At 42.3% G+C, this 18,094-nt stretch overlaps 1 protein-coding gene across 1 annotated transcript in view; it reads right to left on the bottom strand.

Moving 5' to 3' along the window:
• Positions 1–405: 405 nt before the first annotated feature.
• Positions 406–18,094, bottom strand: part of LOC121920251 (LIM homeobox transcription factor 1-alpha-like) — a 76,273-nt gene continuing 58,584 nt past the window's right edge. Inside the window, exons 2-7 of the mRNA XM_042447354.1 lie at positions 14,883–15,115; positions 12,660–12,817; positions 9,968–10,045; positions 8,484–8,643; positions 6,081–6,239; positions 406–3,120 (exon numbers count right to left, since the gene is read on the bottom strand). Coding sequence (XP_042303288.1) covers positions 2,966–3,120; positions 6,081–6,239; positions 8,484–8,643; positions 9,968–10,045; positions 12,660–12,817; positions 14,883–15,057 — 885 coding nt within the window. The 5' untranslated portion in view covers positions 15,058–15,115 and the 3' untranslated portion in view covers positions 406–2,965. The remainder of the gene's footprint in view (positions 3,121–6,080; positions 6,240–8,483; positions 8,644–9,967; positions 10,046–12,659; positions 12,818–14,882; positions 15,116–18,094) is intronic.

Here is an 18,094-nt window from a genome sequence, read left to right on the forward strand (position 1 = left end):
AACAAGGTTAGCACTATTACATTCTGCTTACATGTGGCTAGACTTTTTAGGAACTGTTCAGATATGCCCACATCAAAAGATGTAACTCTCAGAAGTGCTTTCTTTCTTTCCTTTAATGGAGAGCTGCATGGCACAGTGGTTTGAGCAATGGACTACAGCTCTGGAGACTATGGTTCGAATCCTTGCTCAACCATGGAAACCCACTGGGTGACCTTTGGCAGAGCACATTCTCTGAGCCTCAGGGGAAGGCAAAGGTAAACCCTCTATAAAGTACTCTTGCTAAAAAAAACCTGTGATAAGCTCACCTTAGGGTTGCCATAAGTCAATTTTTTTTTTGTTACTTGCTTTGTTGTATATGCATATGTATGCTGTAAACCGCTTTGATCATAGGAAAAGCGGTATACAAATAAAACATATTATTATTATTATTAAATGACTTGAAGGCACACAACAACACATAACTAACTCTCTCTTCCCACCTCAATCAAAATGTATTTAGGCCAGGCCTAGTGACTACTAACGTAAGCCAGAGCTCCCAGAGAGTCAAAGTGCCAGGAATTTGAAGTCACCTGCTACTCCTCCCCTTCCTTAGCCTTCTTTAGGTTTAGCTGAAATTGTCATAGTAGATAGGGGAAGTAGCAATGAATTTTCTACCAGCAACAAGGTAGAGCCATGAGCTATCCTTGTTGTAATTAGAGTTTCCATATCTTAGAGCTTGGGCACTCTTTCTCAGTCCTCCGAATGAGGGAGAGGGATCTCAGCCTTGAAAAGTGTGTCCATATATATTTTCCTCATTATTAGACCCAGTGACTGGTATTCTAGATGTGCTACGTAGTTGCCTAACTATCTTAGTTATGTAACTAAGAAGTGCCCAATCTACTGTGACTTAGCAGCAGCCGCCACTGTGAGCAATGGGCATCTGTTCTCTTGTTGACCATGAGGCAGCAGGCTGGCATTTCTACCACCATCCACCAGCAATTTCCAGTGAAACAATCCAAAGTAGGTTCCCTCTTGCAGTTTCTCATAGAGGAGATCATTAGTAGAAGAAAGATGGAAATGTCAGTCTGCTGTGTCCCAACCAACAGGAGAACCGTGTCATACTTAATGACATCATATGGGGCTGTCCTTTGTCACATCACCAGCATCCACCTACTGTGACATAACAAGGGGTCATTCCCTACGTCAGTGATGGCGAACCTTTTAGGGGCCAAGTGCCCAAACTGAAAGGCTTTCCGGCACTGGGTGTTACCTGGTGCTGTGGGCAAAATTTCTGGGGTGAGACTTCTTCCCCCCACCCTCCCAGACCTAAAGGCCCTGCGGGGGCAAGGAAAAATGAAAAGGAACAGGCACACAACTCTTCCTCCTCCTCCCCCCCCCCCATCAACCCTGGCCTTTAGTTGCCTCCAGAAAGGCAACTGGAAGCTGGGGAAGGTCAGGAAGGAGGAGGAACAAGCACATGCCCTCAGAGAGGCTCTCTGGCACACCAGCCATAAATTCATCATCACAGCCCTAGGTCATAGGTTTTGGCCCTCAAATCTCAAGGCCTGGGATAGTCCTGACCAGGCAACCCAGTTGTAATACAGTAATTATGAGGATATTGGTGATTTGGTTGTGAATGGGCGATTGAGACCCAAGTGCATGATAAAAGCCCTGTTGGCGGAGATGAAAACTTTTAGTTTTCAATACAGCTGCCTGCCTTTTTTACTTTCCATAGCAAACTGTCACTTGGGATGGTCATGATGAAAGCTGGCACATCAAAATGTATTATTGTTCCACTGTAGATGTCTTGAAGGTGGATTTTCCTCCTTTTGAACATAGGACTTCTAGAGAAGAGTACAATATCATGCTACACTTATACTAATCCTTGGTGATATCAAGCAGGGATGGGCAGCATGCAATACATAAACTGTGTGTGGGCTACTGGCTGTTTATTTCACATCCCCTTCCCCGTATCCCTACTGCTGCTGCCCAATTTACAGCTGTGATGATAGCCAAAGTGTCCAACATTTTCTACTACACCTCTGAGCACTGGCAGCATTGGTACAACTGTGACCAAAATCTCCTTTCAAACATGTTCCCATGCCTCATAACCAGGCATGTGCTTCTCCACAAGCAGCCTTGTGTACTATCTATGAACCAAGAATTCTCAGCACCTTTACTAGAGTCCAGTTCCCAGAATCTTTAGGGGAGGACAACCACAGCAGTTAAAGTGGCATGAAAAAGATTATAGATTTTTGGTGCAGCAGTATCTCTAAGACACCATTTCATCATAGGGTTGCAAGAGTGAAAATTGGAGAGGGATCCTGTACCATTAATGGTTATATAGAAGAAGGTATCACTTCTTGCCTACTGAAATTCCTTCTAATACACAACTATTAAAGGTATAGGGACTGTCTTGAGTCTTCAGTTTGACAATCTTATTTCATCAGATGACTTTATTCTTTGACATCTAATCTTTTTTCCACCTCTATGTTGATAATTCATGAAAAGGGAACTTCTAAGTTTTACCACTGTTAAAGGAAATTAATAAGGAAAAAACCAGATAGAGCGATGTCATGAAAAGCTGCACACGAGCCCCTGAAATCTTGCCCTTAGGAAAATCTAGAGCTCCCACCATCTTCTTCTGCCTATGAGTCAAGCTAGCCTTAATGCCCTACAGTTTAAACACAAAAACACACTTGTATAAGTATAGCTACACAATGAGAAATTGTCCATCAATTGAATGTTGGGTGAGGAGAAGAGAGAGGCAGTGTAGCCAGGTCCTCCAAGACTCTGTGGTCAATACCCAGGAGGTAGCACCCAAAAGCCTGTGAGACAGCCTCACATGCCTTATTGGCTTTGAAGGGTCCAGAGAGTTCTTCCAAACAGATAGATATTTAGGGTTTGCTCCTCTGTGCCATTTCCCCTTCTTCTAGCCCAGAGTGTGGCATATATCAGATGGGAGAGCCAAGAAATGTCCCCATGGTCAGGAGGTGAAATAGGAGCTCTGCATGGAGTAGAGCCGGTCAATGGGGTTTCCCACTCGGGTTTGCAGGAGGTTGGCTTCCGCCGCTGACAACAGGCAGTCGCCCAAGTGACCAATGGTCTCGCTGTCCATGTCGTGGAAGACACCTTCTGAATCTAAAGGAGGGAAAGAGGGAACGAAAGAGAATGACACACAAAGAGTGAAAGTTGCATTGAAGGACCAGAACATTTAAATCAAAAGAAGCCCCCCTCCCTCTAGGGATGAAGTGGAAATCCTGTGCACTCCAGATGTTCCTGGACTGCAACTCCCAGCATTCCTCACCATTGAGAATATTGACTTAAGCCGATGGGAGGTCCTGTCCACCAACATCAAGGGGTTTGAGGAAACATGATTTCCAACTGTTGCCAGCTCTTGGGCATTGCAATATCAGTGGGCCCTCTGACCGGGAAGCATTTATGAAGATTTATTCAGTAGCTACATTTTTTATCCTGCTTTTCAGATAAGGATTGTCTCCCAAAGCCATTCACACTAATAAAACAGAGCTTGACAGTTTTCACCCAGTTTCTGTAGACTGTCTGCAAAGAGGCAGTGTTTGTGGTAGAGGTGGAAGGAGAGCCTTGCTAATTTTCATGTTGCTTTTGGTAAGTACAGTTGCTCCTCTGTTTTTGAAGGGGATCTGTTCTAGACATACACACACCCCGGCACGAAAATGGAAATTTGCCTATATTCAAACTCCATTGGCTTGAATGATGGCCCACATCCTATTTTGTCCCTCTCTGTTTGCCACTCATGAACAGGCGAGAGATGCAGATCTGAAGTCCACGAAAACAGAGTGGCAACTGTATTGTCTTAAAGGCCTTCAAAACCATTTATCCTAGATGCTTCACTTTGTTTCAAGCACACATCATGGCAGATGTTTCTATATGACTTTTTGAAAGGGAGCAGCAGAGGTGCTGATGAAAGGTACAGGAGTAGCATACTCTACAGAATTTCACAGATGAAAAACAGGACGCATATTTGTAATCAAGATGTGAAAGTTATCAATGAGAAAGAACATACAAGCTACAAGAGCCTGCATCAGTTTGCTATTGCCTGAGAATAAAGGGAAGGACAAGACTCTGCCTCCTTCTCTCCTTCCCTACCCCCGAATTAATGCTTTGAAAACTATTTTACACTTTGAACTAAATTTTCTGCAACTGAAGTAAGGCAAGGACAAAAGGGTGTAGTAGGGGAGAGAAATCCAGATATTTCAAAAGCAGCTGAAAAATGGGATGATAGAGGATTAATTGGGACTGTACCTCCCAAATCAGGTCAGTATACAGAGGTTGAGTGGAGTAGTTTTGCTATTGCTCCACCACACAGTGGTATATTTAACAGGGGCATTCGCAGAAAAACAGGAGCAGGCCACATGCAGTGCACAGGTTATGGTATGTGCTCCACATTTTCATTGTTAACTGCCTTCGAGTCGATTATGACCCATGGTGACCCTGTGAATGAGATATTTCCAAGACTACCTCTCTTTCACTGCTCTGCTTGGTTCCTGCAGCATCATATCCCTGACTTCTTAATAGACCCCATCCATTTAGCATGCCACCTTCCTCTCTTTCTACTTCCCTCCACTTTCCCCAGCATTATTGCTTTTTCCAATGCGTCATGCCTTCTCATGATATATCTGAAGTATGACAGCTTTGGTTTTGTAATCTTGGCATCTAGGGAGATTTCTAGCTTGATCTGCTCTAGGACTCAATTGTTTGTCTTTTTGGCTGTCCACAGGATCCTCTGCACTCTTCTCTAGCACCATATCTCAAATAAATGGATTTTCTTCCTATCTTCTTTCTTCACTGTCAAGCTTTCGCATCCATACATGGTAATAGGGAATACAATGGCTTCTGTGGTTCTAACTTTTGTGCTCAGTTGTATATCTTTGCACTTTAGAATCTTTTCTGGTTCTTTCATAGCCACCTTTCCCATTCGTAATCTTCTTCTGATTTCCTGGCTGCAGTTCCCATTTCTATCAATGTTTGATCCCAGGTATGAGAAGTTTTTTACTACTTCTATTTATTCATTGTCTAGGTTGAATTTGTCTAGAATCTCCATCATCATTATTTTTGTTTTCTTTATGTTCAACAGTAATCCTGCCCTTTGCACTTTCTTCCTTGATCTCCCTTAGTAGTTGTTCCGTTTTCAGCTAATATTATGGTGTTGTTGATATTCCTTTCTCGTATTTTCACTCTTCCTTCTGAGTCCAAGCTTGCTTTCCTTACAGTATGTTCAGCACGTAAGTTGAACAGGTAGGGTAATAAGATGCAGCCTTGTCTGACCGCTTTGCCAATTGGAAACCATTCTATTTGTCTGTATTCTGTTCTGACAGTAGCCTCTTGCCCTAAGTACAGGTATCTCATCAGGACTATTATATGTGTTGGCACTCTCATGTCTTTAAGGGCATTCCATAGCCTTTCATGATCTATGCAGTCAAAGATTTTGCTACAATCTGCTGTTTTGCACATACTGTTTTGGAATTATCTGGTGCACTTCTTTAGCCCTTGTATGTTTGCAATGTGATCCCTAGTGCCTCTTCCTTTCTTTATAATAGATTATATAATATAATGAAATAAATTATATAATTGGAAGTAAAAGATGGTGAAGTTCCCTCCTAGTGGTCAAGACCACACCAGGCACCGACAGTGGCACAGGTCACAAATTACTCATATCAAAAATAAGAGTAAAACTCAAAAAGAAAACATAACCAAAATATGATCTAAACAACATACGTATCAATAGAATTCATAGACAACAGAAGGAACAGATTTGCACTACTAAGCATAATAGACCAAGAACCAGAAGAACTATGGACTGAAGCCAGGGACATAATAAAAAAAGAAAGAGAAAAAACCATGGATGACAAATAAAATGCTACAATACAGCAATACAGGAAAGAAGAAAAGAAAAGCAAAAGGGAGATTGGAACAAACTAAGAACTATGCTTTTTTAGGATAAACATTCCACATTTATCCTGCAAAAATATCACAATAGCGTATTTTAGTGCATATTTGGGAAGAGAAACAGAAGGGTAGAAGTGCTTATGTACAACAAGGTTTAGAGGATGCAAGCTCACCATAGGGATGAAGATGGTCTCCGGGCAACTGGGGTGGTGTGAGCCCTTGCCGGTACAAGTCTGTGCTATAGCTGTTTTGGTCCAGGGGAAGCAACTGCTGTTGAGCAATCCTGGAATATGGCACCATGAGCCCATCTATTCCGTGAACACTTGCACCATCTATTGAGCAATTGGTGAGGCAGAAACAAAGGAGAGTGTAAAACACACCTGAGATCAGTGTTTGAATCCCTGCTCATTCATGGAAACCCAGTGAGTGACCTTGGACAAGTCACAATCTCTTGGCCTCAGAGGAGGGCAAAGGCAAAACCCCTCTAAACAAATCTCTGCCAAGAAAACCCTGTGATAGGTTTGCTTTAGGGTTGCCTTATGTCAGAAATGACTTGAAGGCACACAGCCAGAGAAATGTATCTAACTATAGGTGTACTTTGGATTTAGACAATTTTTAAAAAGAGAAGAAAACTAGAGTCCAAGACAGACTGCCCAAAAATGGCGGTCTGCAGGCTCCCATTTTAACTCCAGAGGGATGCCACAGCCGCCAAACAGTGCAACATCCCTGAGGAGTAAAAAGAACCTGGCTCTTCCGGGTTCTTCTTGCAGCGCTTGGGTTACATCGCGAGTGCGCCACTGGAGCACTTGTGATGTAACTGACGTGCAGCAACGTGCATACACTGTGTGTCCCTTACATCAAGATGGTGGCGCCTGTGTGGACGGGATGCTGCCATCATACATATTAGGATTTGATTAAAATACATAGATCAAGTTGCATAAACCTGAGCAGAGGCTACAGTTTATAAAAACAGGGTGAACTTTCAATTTCTCTACCTGTTTAATGTGTACCATGTATATCCTCTTAAGAATGTGGATTATTGAGACCATCTGAAGTGGAGCTTCTGAAAGTTACTTTTTATTCAGAACTTGGAAAGATTAGCCTTTTTTAAAAAAATTAAAAAATAAAGTTTACAGGTATCCCAGCCAGCATGCCTAAATCTAGGTATAATAGTCCAAAATGCAAAAGGATTTTGAATAACAGAATCATAAACTCTGCAGCTGGAATGACTGCAAGGGCTAGTCCAACTCCCTGGCATGCAGGAATAACAACTAAAGGATCTGTGAGAGCTCCCCATCCATCCTCCGGTTAAAGACCTTCAAAGACAGCGTCCACTATCCTCTGAAGCAATCTATTCCACTATCTAACAATTCTTACAGTAAAAAACAGTTCCTAATGTTTACATGGATTTTTTTTGTTTGTTTGTTTTTGTAATTTGAATCCATTGGTTTGTGTTCTAGTATCTGGAGCAGCAGGAAACGAAATGGGTCTATCTTCTATATGAGAGCCCTTCAGATATTTAAAGGTGGCTATCATATGAACCCGCAGTCTTCTGTTCTCTAAGCCAAAGATATCCAGCTCCCTAGGTTGTTCCACTTAAGACTTGGTTTCCAGACCTTTGATCATCCTTCTCTGTAGACATTCCTGCTTGTCAATCTCCTCCTTGAACTGTGGTGCCCAAAACTGGACACAGTATTCCAGGTGAGGTCTGACCAAAGCAGGATAGAGTAGCACTAATATTTTCCTCAGTCAGGACACTATGATCCTATTGATACAGCCCAGAATTGCATTGTGTGTTGTTGTTGTTTTGTCTGTTGCATTATATCATTGACTGATATTTAGCTTGTAGCCCTCTAGAACCTTCAAACAGGTACTGTTTTAAAGCCAGGTGTTGCCCATCCTATGTTTGTGCACTTCATTTTTTTTTCCTGCTGAGATATAATATCTTACATTTATTTCTACTGAAATTAATTTTGTTAGTCTTGGCCCAGTTCTCCAATCAATCAAGTTCATATGGAATTCTGATCCTGTCCTCTGGATCATTAGCTGCCCATCCGAATTTAATATCATCTGCAAATTTAATAACTATGCCTTCTGTTTTATCATTAAATTAATCTATAAAGATATTAAACAACACCAGGCCCAGGACACAACCCAGGCCAAGAGGAGCATGCTCGCCCTTCTCCTTTGCCTCGTTGGCAACCTCCTCCTGAGAAAGAAGTTGCCACTGTTGCAAAGCTGGGCAGGGAACACTTGCCCCTTCTCACTCCATGGTGGGAGATCGGCCTAACCAGGTGTCACCCCTCTTCTGGGGTATCACCTAGTGTAGACCACACCTCTCTAGTTATGCCACTGGTATTTACACTGACCCATGGATATGCTGACCCAGATTTCTGGGTCGATTTTCTGACTAAACTTTCTAGACTTATATGTGAGTATGAGTAATATACCCCAGGAATATCATGTGCTGTGACAAACAGATATTTTTCACCTCTTGAGATGAAAGTGTCTAAAAGTGAACTGATTGCACTACCTTGACCCTCAGATACTCTTCAGTTGTTCCCAGTCCTACTTACCTTCGCTGTCCTCGTTGCTTTGCCTGCTACTGCGGCCGTTCCCCCTTCCTGTGCCTAGACGGGGGTTTCCTAGCTGTTCCTGCTCCTGCTGTTGCTGCTGCTGCTGTTGCTGCTGCCTGCGGGCAATCTTCTTCATCTGTAAGGAGGAGTATGGATGCTCCTGGGCAGGGGTGCAACAAAAGGGGGAAGGGAGGACAGAATCCTCCTCCTAAATTGGGGTGAGGAGAATTCCAATTCCCAAGGCAGGTGCCACTTGACTCTGCCTTGTAGACCCCAACCTTCCCCTACATAATCTTTCAATGTGCTCTACTGCTGCACTGACCAGGGTTGTTAACTGACCAGAAAAAAGACTGCAATAATGATAGTAAAGGAATTGAACATTGTCCCCCTGTTGTTTAAAGTAACAGCTCTAGGGCTAGTTTTAAAGTTGGACCCCTTCCCCTTATTCTCCTATTGAATCTATTTAAGACCTGTTTTGAAATGATAGGATGAATCTACATTGTGGAAATAATGCAGGTTGACACCAGCCATGCCTCCATCCTACAGGATCCTGGGATTCGTAGTTAGGTGAGGCACCAGCACTCTTTGGCAGAGAAGGCCAAAGACCTTGTAAAACCTCAGACCCCAGGATTCCATAGGATGGAGCTACATCATTTAAAATGTTATCAAGCTGCATTATTTCTACAGTATTGATGCATCCTGAGATTCTAAGCAAGGAATATCAGTTGTATTTGTGGACAGCTTCTGTGTCTTTAAAGCAGGGGATGGGCAAACCTAAGGGGGTTTGGGGCCCATTCCCTGTAAGTCATTGCAAGCTGCACCACTCCCATCTGATGAAACTTGGAAGAGTTGGGAGTTCATCTCTAGTAAAAAGAAATAAATTCCTTTTCGCTTTAAAAAGGCACTGCAGAGGGCATAATTGAAAGGTAAATCTCATATCCTGGAGGCTTCCAGGAGTGCATAGCTTGGTGTATTCCTGGACTGATCCTGAATGCCCAGGTTTCAGTTTTGGCCAGGAGTGCACTTGCACATTTAAAATTAGTGCTATTGCATCAGCTGCACTCATTCCTTGAAAAGTCATCTCTACATGGGGCTGTTTTTGGAAACTGTTTGGAAACTTGAGTAAGTGCAAAATGCTTGAGCTGGGCTGTTCATTGGGGCTGGTTACAGGGATCATATGTCTATTCTATTGAAAAAGCTTCTCTGGATACTGGACTGTTTCCAGGCAGAACTACTGTGCTGATTTTAGCACTTAAAGCCTGAAACAGCTTGGGTCCACTCCAGACTATCTGAGAGCCTGCCACCTGTTTTTGCTGCAGAAGGAGGCCATGGCAATCATATGGCGTGGTCTCCGGCGGCAGGAAAAGAACCCACCTCTGGGAGATCAAAATTCTGGCACCCAAAGATGGATCCAACTCTCAGCCCTGTTCACCAGAGGTGGGTTTTCATGCATAATATGCAAGAGCTCTGAGGTACTCACTCACCTTGGCCCTTTGGTTCTGGAACCAAACTTGTACAACCCGAACAGTCAAGCCAGTCTCAGCCGCTAACGTCTCCCTCACCTGCCCATTGTGGAGAAAAGGACAGGTTAATCTGAAGAAACTAACTTCAGCATAGGTGTTGCAGAGCCCTCATATCACACTACAACAATGTGCTCTGGAGGATCTAACAAATCCTTCCCCTTGATCCAGTCACACACATACATGCATAAATACACTACTGGTGGATTCAGATGAACCCCTGTACCAAATCTGGCAGACTCAGACAGAAGTGACAGACATGTAGATCATGGCAGGACTGCTCTGTACAGGACTGATCCAAATCTAAACACACCTAAATGTTTGTTGGGTTTGGAAGAAACCAGAAAAATAGACAATATGTCTGTAAACACTTGTATATTTCTTCTTGTGGCTCTGTATGTAAAGGTTATTGTCATAAAAGTGGGCAAGAGTAGGCTCTGTATGTAAGGAAAACAGAAAGGTTGGGAGAGAAAAAGAGTATGGTTTTGTGATGGACACCTTAAGATTCTCATCACAGTGAATAGTCCCCTGCTTTGGGGGAACGGATGTTGAAATAGTGCATCATTATGTTAGTGATCCAATGCACCGTCTTCTTTTCTAGTTCTTTCTCCCAGGAGCAAGGATGTGAAAAGGGAGTTTGAATATAGCAGTGGATGGCTGCTTGGAAAATGCTGCTCATTCTAGTCTCTTTGCTTCTGTCATTGTATGTTCTGTATTAATCATCCACCCAAGCCTGTCCTATTGCACTTTCTATGGCTATGCCAGTTACTCACCTGAAATTGTGCAGTTCCCCCCATCCCATAGGATTATTTAATGGCATATGCCATTTTTCATCCAAACATAAATAAACCATTATGGAGGAGGGTTAAGAAAAAGACTAATCACTTCCTATTTCCCAAATCTGAACACTGACTTTATACCAGGAACAGTGCATGGCTCCTTCTGAATTTTTGTTAGTTTAACAAGGGCTGGATCTGCACTGCAGCCATGACTCAATGCTATGGATTTCTGGGATTTGTAGTTTTGTGAGATATTTAGCCTTCTCTGTCAGAGAATTCTGGTGCGTCACCAAACTAAAAATCCCAGAATTCCATAGCATCAAGCCTTTGCAGTTAAAACAGCGTTACACTGCATTCATTCTGCAGTGTAGATGAAGCCTGAGTGTAGCTTACTCCCATGTTAGAGCACACAGGTCAGCCTGAAGGCAGGTTCTAATACTTCTGGGATAACTCCAATGACGTTGACAACAGCTGTTTTAATATTTTTTTAAAGCTCAGTCATTTAGTAAACTTCTGTTTGTTAATGACGGAGGAAACTCAACTACATAGGACACTTGGTGGTCCAATTTTGCCAGATCATTTCAGGAGGGGGTTTACACCTCCAGCTTAGTTGGAGGGATAACCTTCCCTGACCTCCACTCCATGTGCTTTAGGCCACAGAGCCAGCATACACATTTACTCCAAGCCTACATGGTAGCATGAAAACTGCACACGCAATTAATGAACGTAAATCATGTCAGGGATGATGGGAGTTGTAGCTCTTCACCTCTGGCTTGAACTCAACACCTGGTTGTGCACCGCGCTGACCAGTTTTGGCCAGTGGTTATAGCTTAGCAAGAGTTACAGAGAACAGGCTGAAGACCCCGACAAACTCTCCAAGCCTTCTCACTCTTGCTTCCACAGAAGTCTTCACCCTTCTTCAGGATCCAGCTGGCTCTTGTAGCTTCACCCAAGACACCAGACAACTCAGTAGTCTTATATAAAAGATCTACTTTATTCTACTATATACAGCTCCAAAACTATCCAACACAACAATACTCAACTACCCACTCTACAACCCACACAATACATTGGGATGCATAGTCATTATTATAGTCAATGCAAGGTACCACCCACTGTTGTCTGTTTCCACCCAGTAGGCGTATACATCATTCTCATTGGTTCTCTTGGTTCATCCTACAATTAATGATTTTATCATCTCAGCCTTGACCACTTAACAATTGTCCGGTGTGTTCAATTATCCACTTTACATTTCTTGTCCTTGGCATTGAGGACTTGTTAATTGTATTACCATTTACACCTGTGTGGTTCTCAATTGGCTTCTGCTGAGTCACCCTGACTCTCACATACATGTTTTATTTCATTTACTGTATAACCCATGTTGCTTTTTCCTTAACAAATCAAAGACCTTCCTTGCTATTTGACCACCTTCCTTGCTTATAAACTTTACTGTAAGCAGCTCCTCTGACTGACCACCACCATGGGTAGTTTACCACCTTCTCTTCCCCACTTTTCTGACAACAAGCTTTATTGGAAATGGCTTTCCTGGTGGTGATTGCTTTCCTCGGGAGTCTGGCTATCCTCAAGGCTGGAGGTTTTCCCGCAAACTTTCTATGGCTTTGTATTGTAAGGCTGAGTGTCACATAATCTTTACCCTTTTTTTCCCTCCCCAATGCTTAGTTTTTGTCTTAAATTTAAATTGTAAGCCTGATGGCAGAGACTGTTATCTTGTACGCTGCTCTGGGTGCCTCTTTTCTTTTATTTTGTAAGGGGCATAATAGATGTTCCAACTAACTACATAAGTAAATAAATAGCAGTGTTAGGTTGGGTTGGGTGTTCCCTATGAGAATGAGAGAGAGTAGCAAGTGATACTCAACCTTCCGGCAGGGCTTGGAAGAGACTTCAAAGGAGGCCTTGAAAGCTCGCCGCTGTTGTGTGGTAAGGATGGTTCGTGGGCGCTTGGAGCGCTTGTGGTCCTTTCCTTCCTCACCTCCCTTGCTGTGTGGGTGGCTCCCATCCTCATCTTCACTCTTCACTATGAAAGAAAACCATGTTACTAAAGAAGCTGGTACCCAACAGGAGATGATACCAAGAGAGATGGACTTTCCAGAGGTATTTGCCCTTTTTCAAAATTTCAGGTTCACTTCCTCAGTGAATGTTCAAAATCAAAATTTCTTGTGTCAGGAGCAGAAATCATGCAAATGTCCAGGAGCTGCTAGACTTCAGCTCTCAGCAGTCCTAGCCAACATACCCAAAGCTGAAGAAAGATGGGAGTTGATGTCCAACAACACCTAGAGGGCCACATCATTCTTACTGTATCTTGCATGACAGATCCTGTTACAACAGGGAAGATCAACTGTGACCATTCTAAAGGTTTTGGATTACCAATTGTTAGCATCCTTTAACCGTGGTTATGATGACTAGGGCTGATAAAAGCTGTAGTCCCACAACATCTGGAGAGCCACATTTGCCCAACTGCTGCTACAAGATTGTATAAATTTCCTTTATTATAACCAACTGTTAATTTTAATCAACAGTTTTATGCTCAGGAATTAAAGTGATGCCTGTCTTCCTGCACAAAGATTAGTGACAGGGGCAGAAGAACAGGGTAAGGAAAGCTTCACCAATTGCATTGCTTTACAGGCTGGCATCAAGTACCCACCTGCCGAAACCAAAACTCTTGCAAAGTATTGGTTTGGTGTGTAAAGCTAGCAGCTTGGAATCAGCATCAAAGACCTTTCTCAGAAAAGAGAAAGTATCTATTTAAAAAGCAACATACCTGCTAGAGAAGGATGGGATCAACTGGTTTCTGCTATATGACTCATGCTGCACCTACACTGTAGAATTAATGCAGTTTCATATTGCTTTAACTGGCATGGCTGAATGCTATGGAATTCAGGAATTTGTAGTTTTGTGAGATATTTAGCCTTTTCTGTCATAGAGCTCAGGTGCCACAACACACTACAAATAAAATGGAGCCATGGCAGTTAAAGTGGTGTCAAACTGCATTAATTCTACAGTGTGGCAGGAGTCTAAGACAAAGACAGCAGAAGAGGAGGAGTGATAGAAAGTGAAGTTAGATATGAGAATATCACTTCAAAGGCAAGGAGGAAATAGATCAAGCAAAACAAAGAGGGGGACACCAGAGAATACTAATCATTTGCCCCTACCTCTACTGTCCCCTGTAAGAGCACAGCTGTTTGTGTAAGTGTAGTTGAATATTTTCTCTACTTCCACAACAGCAAATGGGACAGTGACCAATGGCTGGACCCCCTGCCCCTTCTTCCTCTCTCGCTGTCACTGTCTGTGTTCATGGACAAGCAGTGACAATATCCAGGGGATTGGGTAACACCCTTCACTAGCCATGGGTCTTTTTTGTTCTGTTCACCTGCATGGATTGTAGTTGTAGTTTTTTTATCAGAACTTCAAAGCAGGCATTCAAAGTGCTGAATCTTGTGCATGTGTGTGCTGGGTTATGGGCCAACAGCTTGGCCATCTCCTTTAAAGGTCAAGAAATGCATCCAGCCACTGTTAAAATCAGTGAAGGGCAAGTCATATTGTGCAAAAGTTTGTTTTCTACTGTCTAATGTTAAGAAATATGTATTTTTAGAATATCTACATTTCTTGTCAATGCTTTTCAGTTGCACAATGCAAAGATTCTGTGCAAAACCACTCGATATCTGATGGTCCATGGGAAATGTTTTGAATGCTATAATGCTACAATGAATTATTTGTCCTGTTTTAATAATGTGTAATAACAAATTATGGGAGCCAGTGCGATGTTGTGGTGTGAGTGCTGGACTAGGAAGGACTCTGGCAACCAGGGTTCAAATCCCGACACAGCCATGAAACCCACTGGGTGACCTTGGACAAGTCACACTCTTGGCCTCAAAGGATTGCAATGGCAAAACTCCTGTGAAGAAACTTTCCCAAGAAAACCCCATTATAGGTTTGTTTTGGGGGTCACCGTAAGTTGGAAATGACTTAGAGGCACACAGCAAATTGCTAAAATACAATAAACTTACTTGTTGTTGTGGGTGGACTATTCCATGATTGCAACTGTCTAAGAGGGGGTCTCCATGCAGCACTTTTTCTCTCACCTGACTCAGTGGGAGCTGGGCTGATAGCACTCAGCATCTCCCTCTCCTTCTCATAGTCACTGCGACATAGCAGCTGCCCTTCCTTCAGCACAAACTCATCACCACGCTGCAGCCGTCGTTCGCATTCGCAGCAGGAGAAGCAGTGGACGTGGTAGACGTTCTCCAGCACTCGCATGATGAACTCAGAAGGAGCCACTGCCTTGAGGCAACCGCTGCATTTGGTCTGGAAGAGCCTGAAGAAATAAAAGGGGGTGGATGGTGAAACTTATGTAACATAACTTAAGTTTGAATTAATTTTCTACTGACTTACCTATCAACAAACCCCGTTGGAATGTTGTGGAAGTTATTTGCAAGCAAAGTATTATTCTTATACAACAATTATGGGAAATTTTCCTAAGATTTCATTACTTGGAAAGGCATTGCTGTTATATCATCATGTCATAAGGATTGGAAACATGATTGTTTTCCCTGCCGCAAAACAGAAAAGCAAGTGGAGACTCTCAAGAGTGGTACAGGTTGAGTCTGCCTTATCGGAAATGCTTGAGACCAGAAGTATTTGGGATTTTGGATTTTTTCAGGATTTTGGAATATTTGCATATACATAATGAGATATTTTGGAGATGGGACACAAGTCTAAACATTAAATTTGTTTATGTAGCACATATACTTTATACATATAGCCTGAAGGTTACACACAATATTTTATAAAATTTTGTACATGAAACAAAGTTTGTGTAAACTGAACCACCAGAGAACAAAGGTGTCAGAAATTTGGACTGGGAATATTCAGATTTTGGAATTCCAGATAAGGGAGACTCAAACTGTATATGAGAGAAAATATGCCTCAGAAGGGAAGGCCAGTGAGTACAAAAACATCTAAACTCTTATTAAAATATGGCCTAAATTCCTTTAGTGCTTACTAGGGTATGTACATTTATTCCCTTAGATTTATCTATGTGTTGACTCACCATTCAACAATTGATTGAATGGGTCTAGTTTAGCTGCAGTTAACCATGAGGATGCCAGACCTATATATCCTAACAGAAATAAATGACTTTTCCAGTGAGACTGTTCCTCTCACTGTTTTGACAGCATACTTGCTATTGCTCCTTTTCCATGGTTCCTTACATCGGCCTCCTCCTCCTCCTTAAATTAAAGGTCTACTGTTAAATTTTCCCATCTTCATTTTATTGCTCCCTTTCTTCTCCTCTTCTCCTCTCACCTTGTACCCTCCCCTCCTTGCCTTGCTCATTACTCTGGTTCTGAAGATTGCATCTTCTGTAACCCATTTGCTCATCTTTCTCTCTGCTGCTCCTTACTGGGGGATTGTTTTGCCTTCTGATACCCATCAAGCATCTTCTATTGGCAAATGTCAGAGGAAACATAGCCTTGCCATGTGCTTTCTCTGTGTGATCGTCTCTTTCTTGCCCTCTTTGTCTTTCGTGTGTCTCACTTCAGGAACAGAGTGACACCCTTTAGTGCATTGGACTGCATAAGACTTCATGGGTAGAACAGAGGGAGAATTGGTTTTATAAAATCAACAAAAAGAAACTGTCAAGGAAAATGAAGAAGACTCTGTCAGTGAAGAAGCACCCTGGAGGACAGTCACTGTCAGGAGCAAACCATACACAAGGGATATCCAGAACCCCTCCAACTACATCTTTCTAAACATAACGGACATCAGACAGGACATCAGCAATAAAAGACATTGCAAACCAAAGAAGGAGTTTACTTAAACCCTAACTAAGAGCCCTGGTGGCACAGTGGTTAAACGCCAGTACTTCAGCCACTCACTCACATACCACAAAGTTGTGAATTCAATCCCAGCCAGGGGCTCAGGGTCGACTCAGCCTTGCATCCTTCCAAGTTCGCTAAAATGTGTACCCAGCGTGTTGGGGGCAATTAGCTTACAGTTAGAGACTGCTTAGGGTGGTATGGAGCAGTATATAAATGAAGCTGCTATTGCTACTGCTATTGCTATCTGCAGCAAGAGAATAAAGGTTCTGGTGGTTTGGGTACTCATGCATGTAGAGGCACCTATGTGCCAGCCTGACAAGATGAATTGGGAAGTGTGCTGTCTCACAGGTGCACCCTTTCAGGATGTCACTAAGAACTTGCAGAAGCTAATCAAGAACACAGATCAGTATCCCTATCTCCTTATTTATGTGGGTACCAAGGACACTGAGAAGAATACCTTTGGCCCCATTACCTCAGACTATGAAGCCCTTGGAAGGAGGTGAATGGTTTGGGGGCACAGGTGGTATTCTTGTCAGTTCTACAAGTGAAAGATAGTGGTGCACATAGAAGCAGGAAGATACTGGAAGTGAACACCTGGCTACGCAGACGGTTTGGTTCTGGGACCATGGGTTTTACTTTTAGATGAAGGACTACTGGCTACAGATGGGCTGTACCTCACAAAGATGTGAAGGAATGGTTTTGGCAAACTTTTTTATTTTATTTTAATTTATTTTATTCTTTTGTATCTCACCTTTTCCCAAGTAATGGGACTCAAGGCAACTAACAACATTTAAACAATATAGGCTAAAAACACTACAAAAAGGTATATGAAAGTATAATATACGTAATTAAACAATCATATATTTTAAAACAAAAATACTAAAATATCTTAAAACAATAGAAATAGAAACTACATACAGATCCTTAAAAAGCTTTAAAACCACACCACACAGCATAAAGAGCCCATAAAGAACATGGTGAAACTGATCAAGAGGGCTTTAAACTAAATCCTTGAACGTTTGGAGATGGTAGCTCAATCATCAGTCCAAAATCTAGCTCTAAATACAAGAACATGGATTTCTAGAGGAGAAGCTGAGGGAGAGGATGACAGCCACGTAAAACTCACAGTAAAATAAAAGATGTGAGCAAACAAGGCTTTAGATGTCCATACACCAATGCACAGAGTTTGGGAAACAAACAAGATGAGCTTGAAGCCTAGTGCAGAAAGGTAAATATGACTTTATAGGCATAACGGAGACTTTATAGGTAGGATGTTTATAGGATGAGTCCCATGATTGGAATATAATAATTGAAGGATATAATCAGTTCAGTAAGAATAGATATGGTAGTAAAGGAAGGGGAGCAACATTATATCTCAAAGACAAATTAACTTGTACAGAAATCCACAGAAGTGATCTCACTGCACCAGTTGAGAGCATTTGAGTAAAGGTAAATGGAGAAATAAATAAAAACAA

The sequence above is a fragment of the Sceloporus undulatus genome, chromosome 2, assembly GCF_019175285.1.
Source record: "Sceloporus undulatus isolate JIND9_A2432 ecotype Alabama chromosome 2, SceUnd_v1.1, whole genome shotgun sequence".
NCBI classification, from domain to species: Eukaryota; Metazoa; Chordata; class Lepidosauria; order Squamata; family Phrynosomatidae; genus Sceloporus; species Sceloporus undulatus.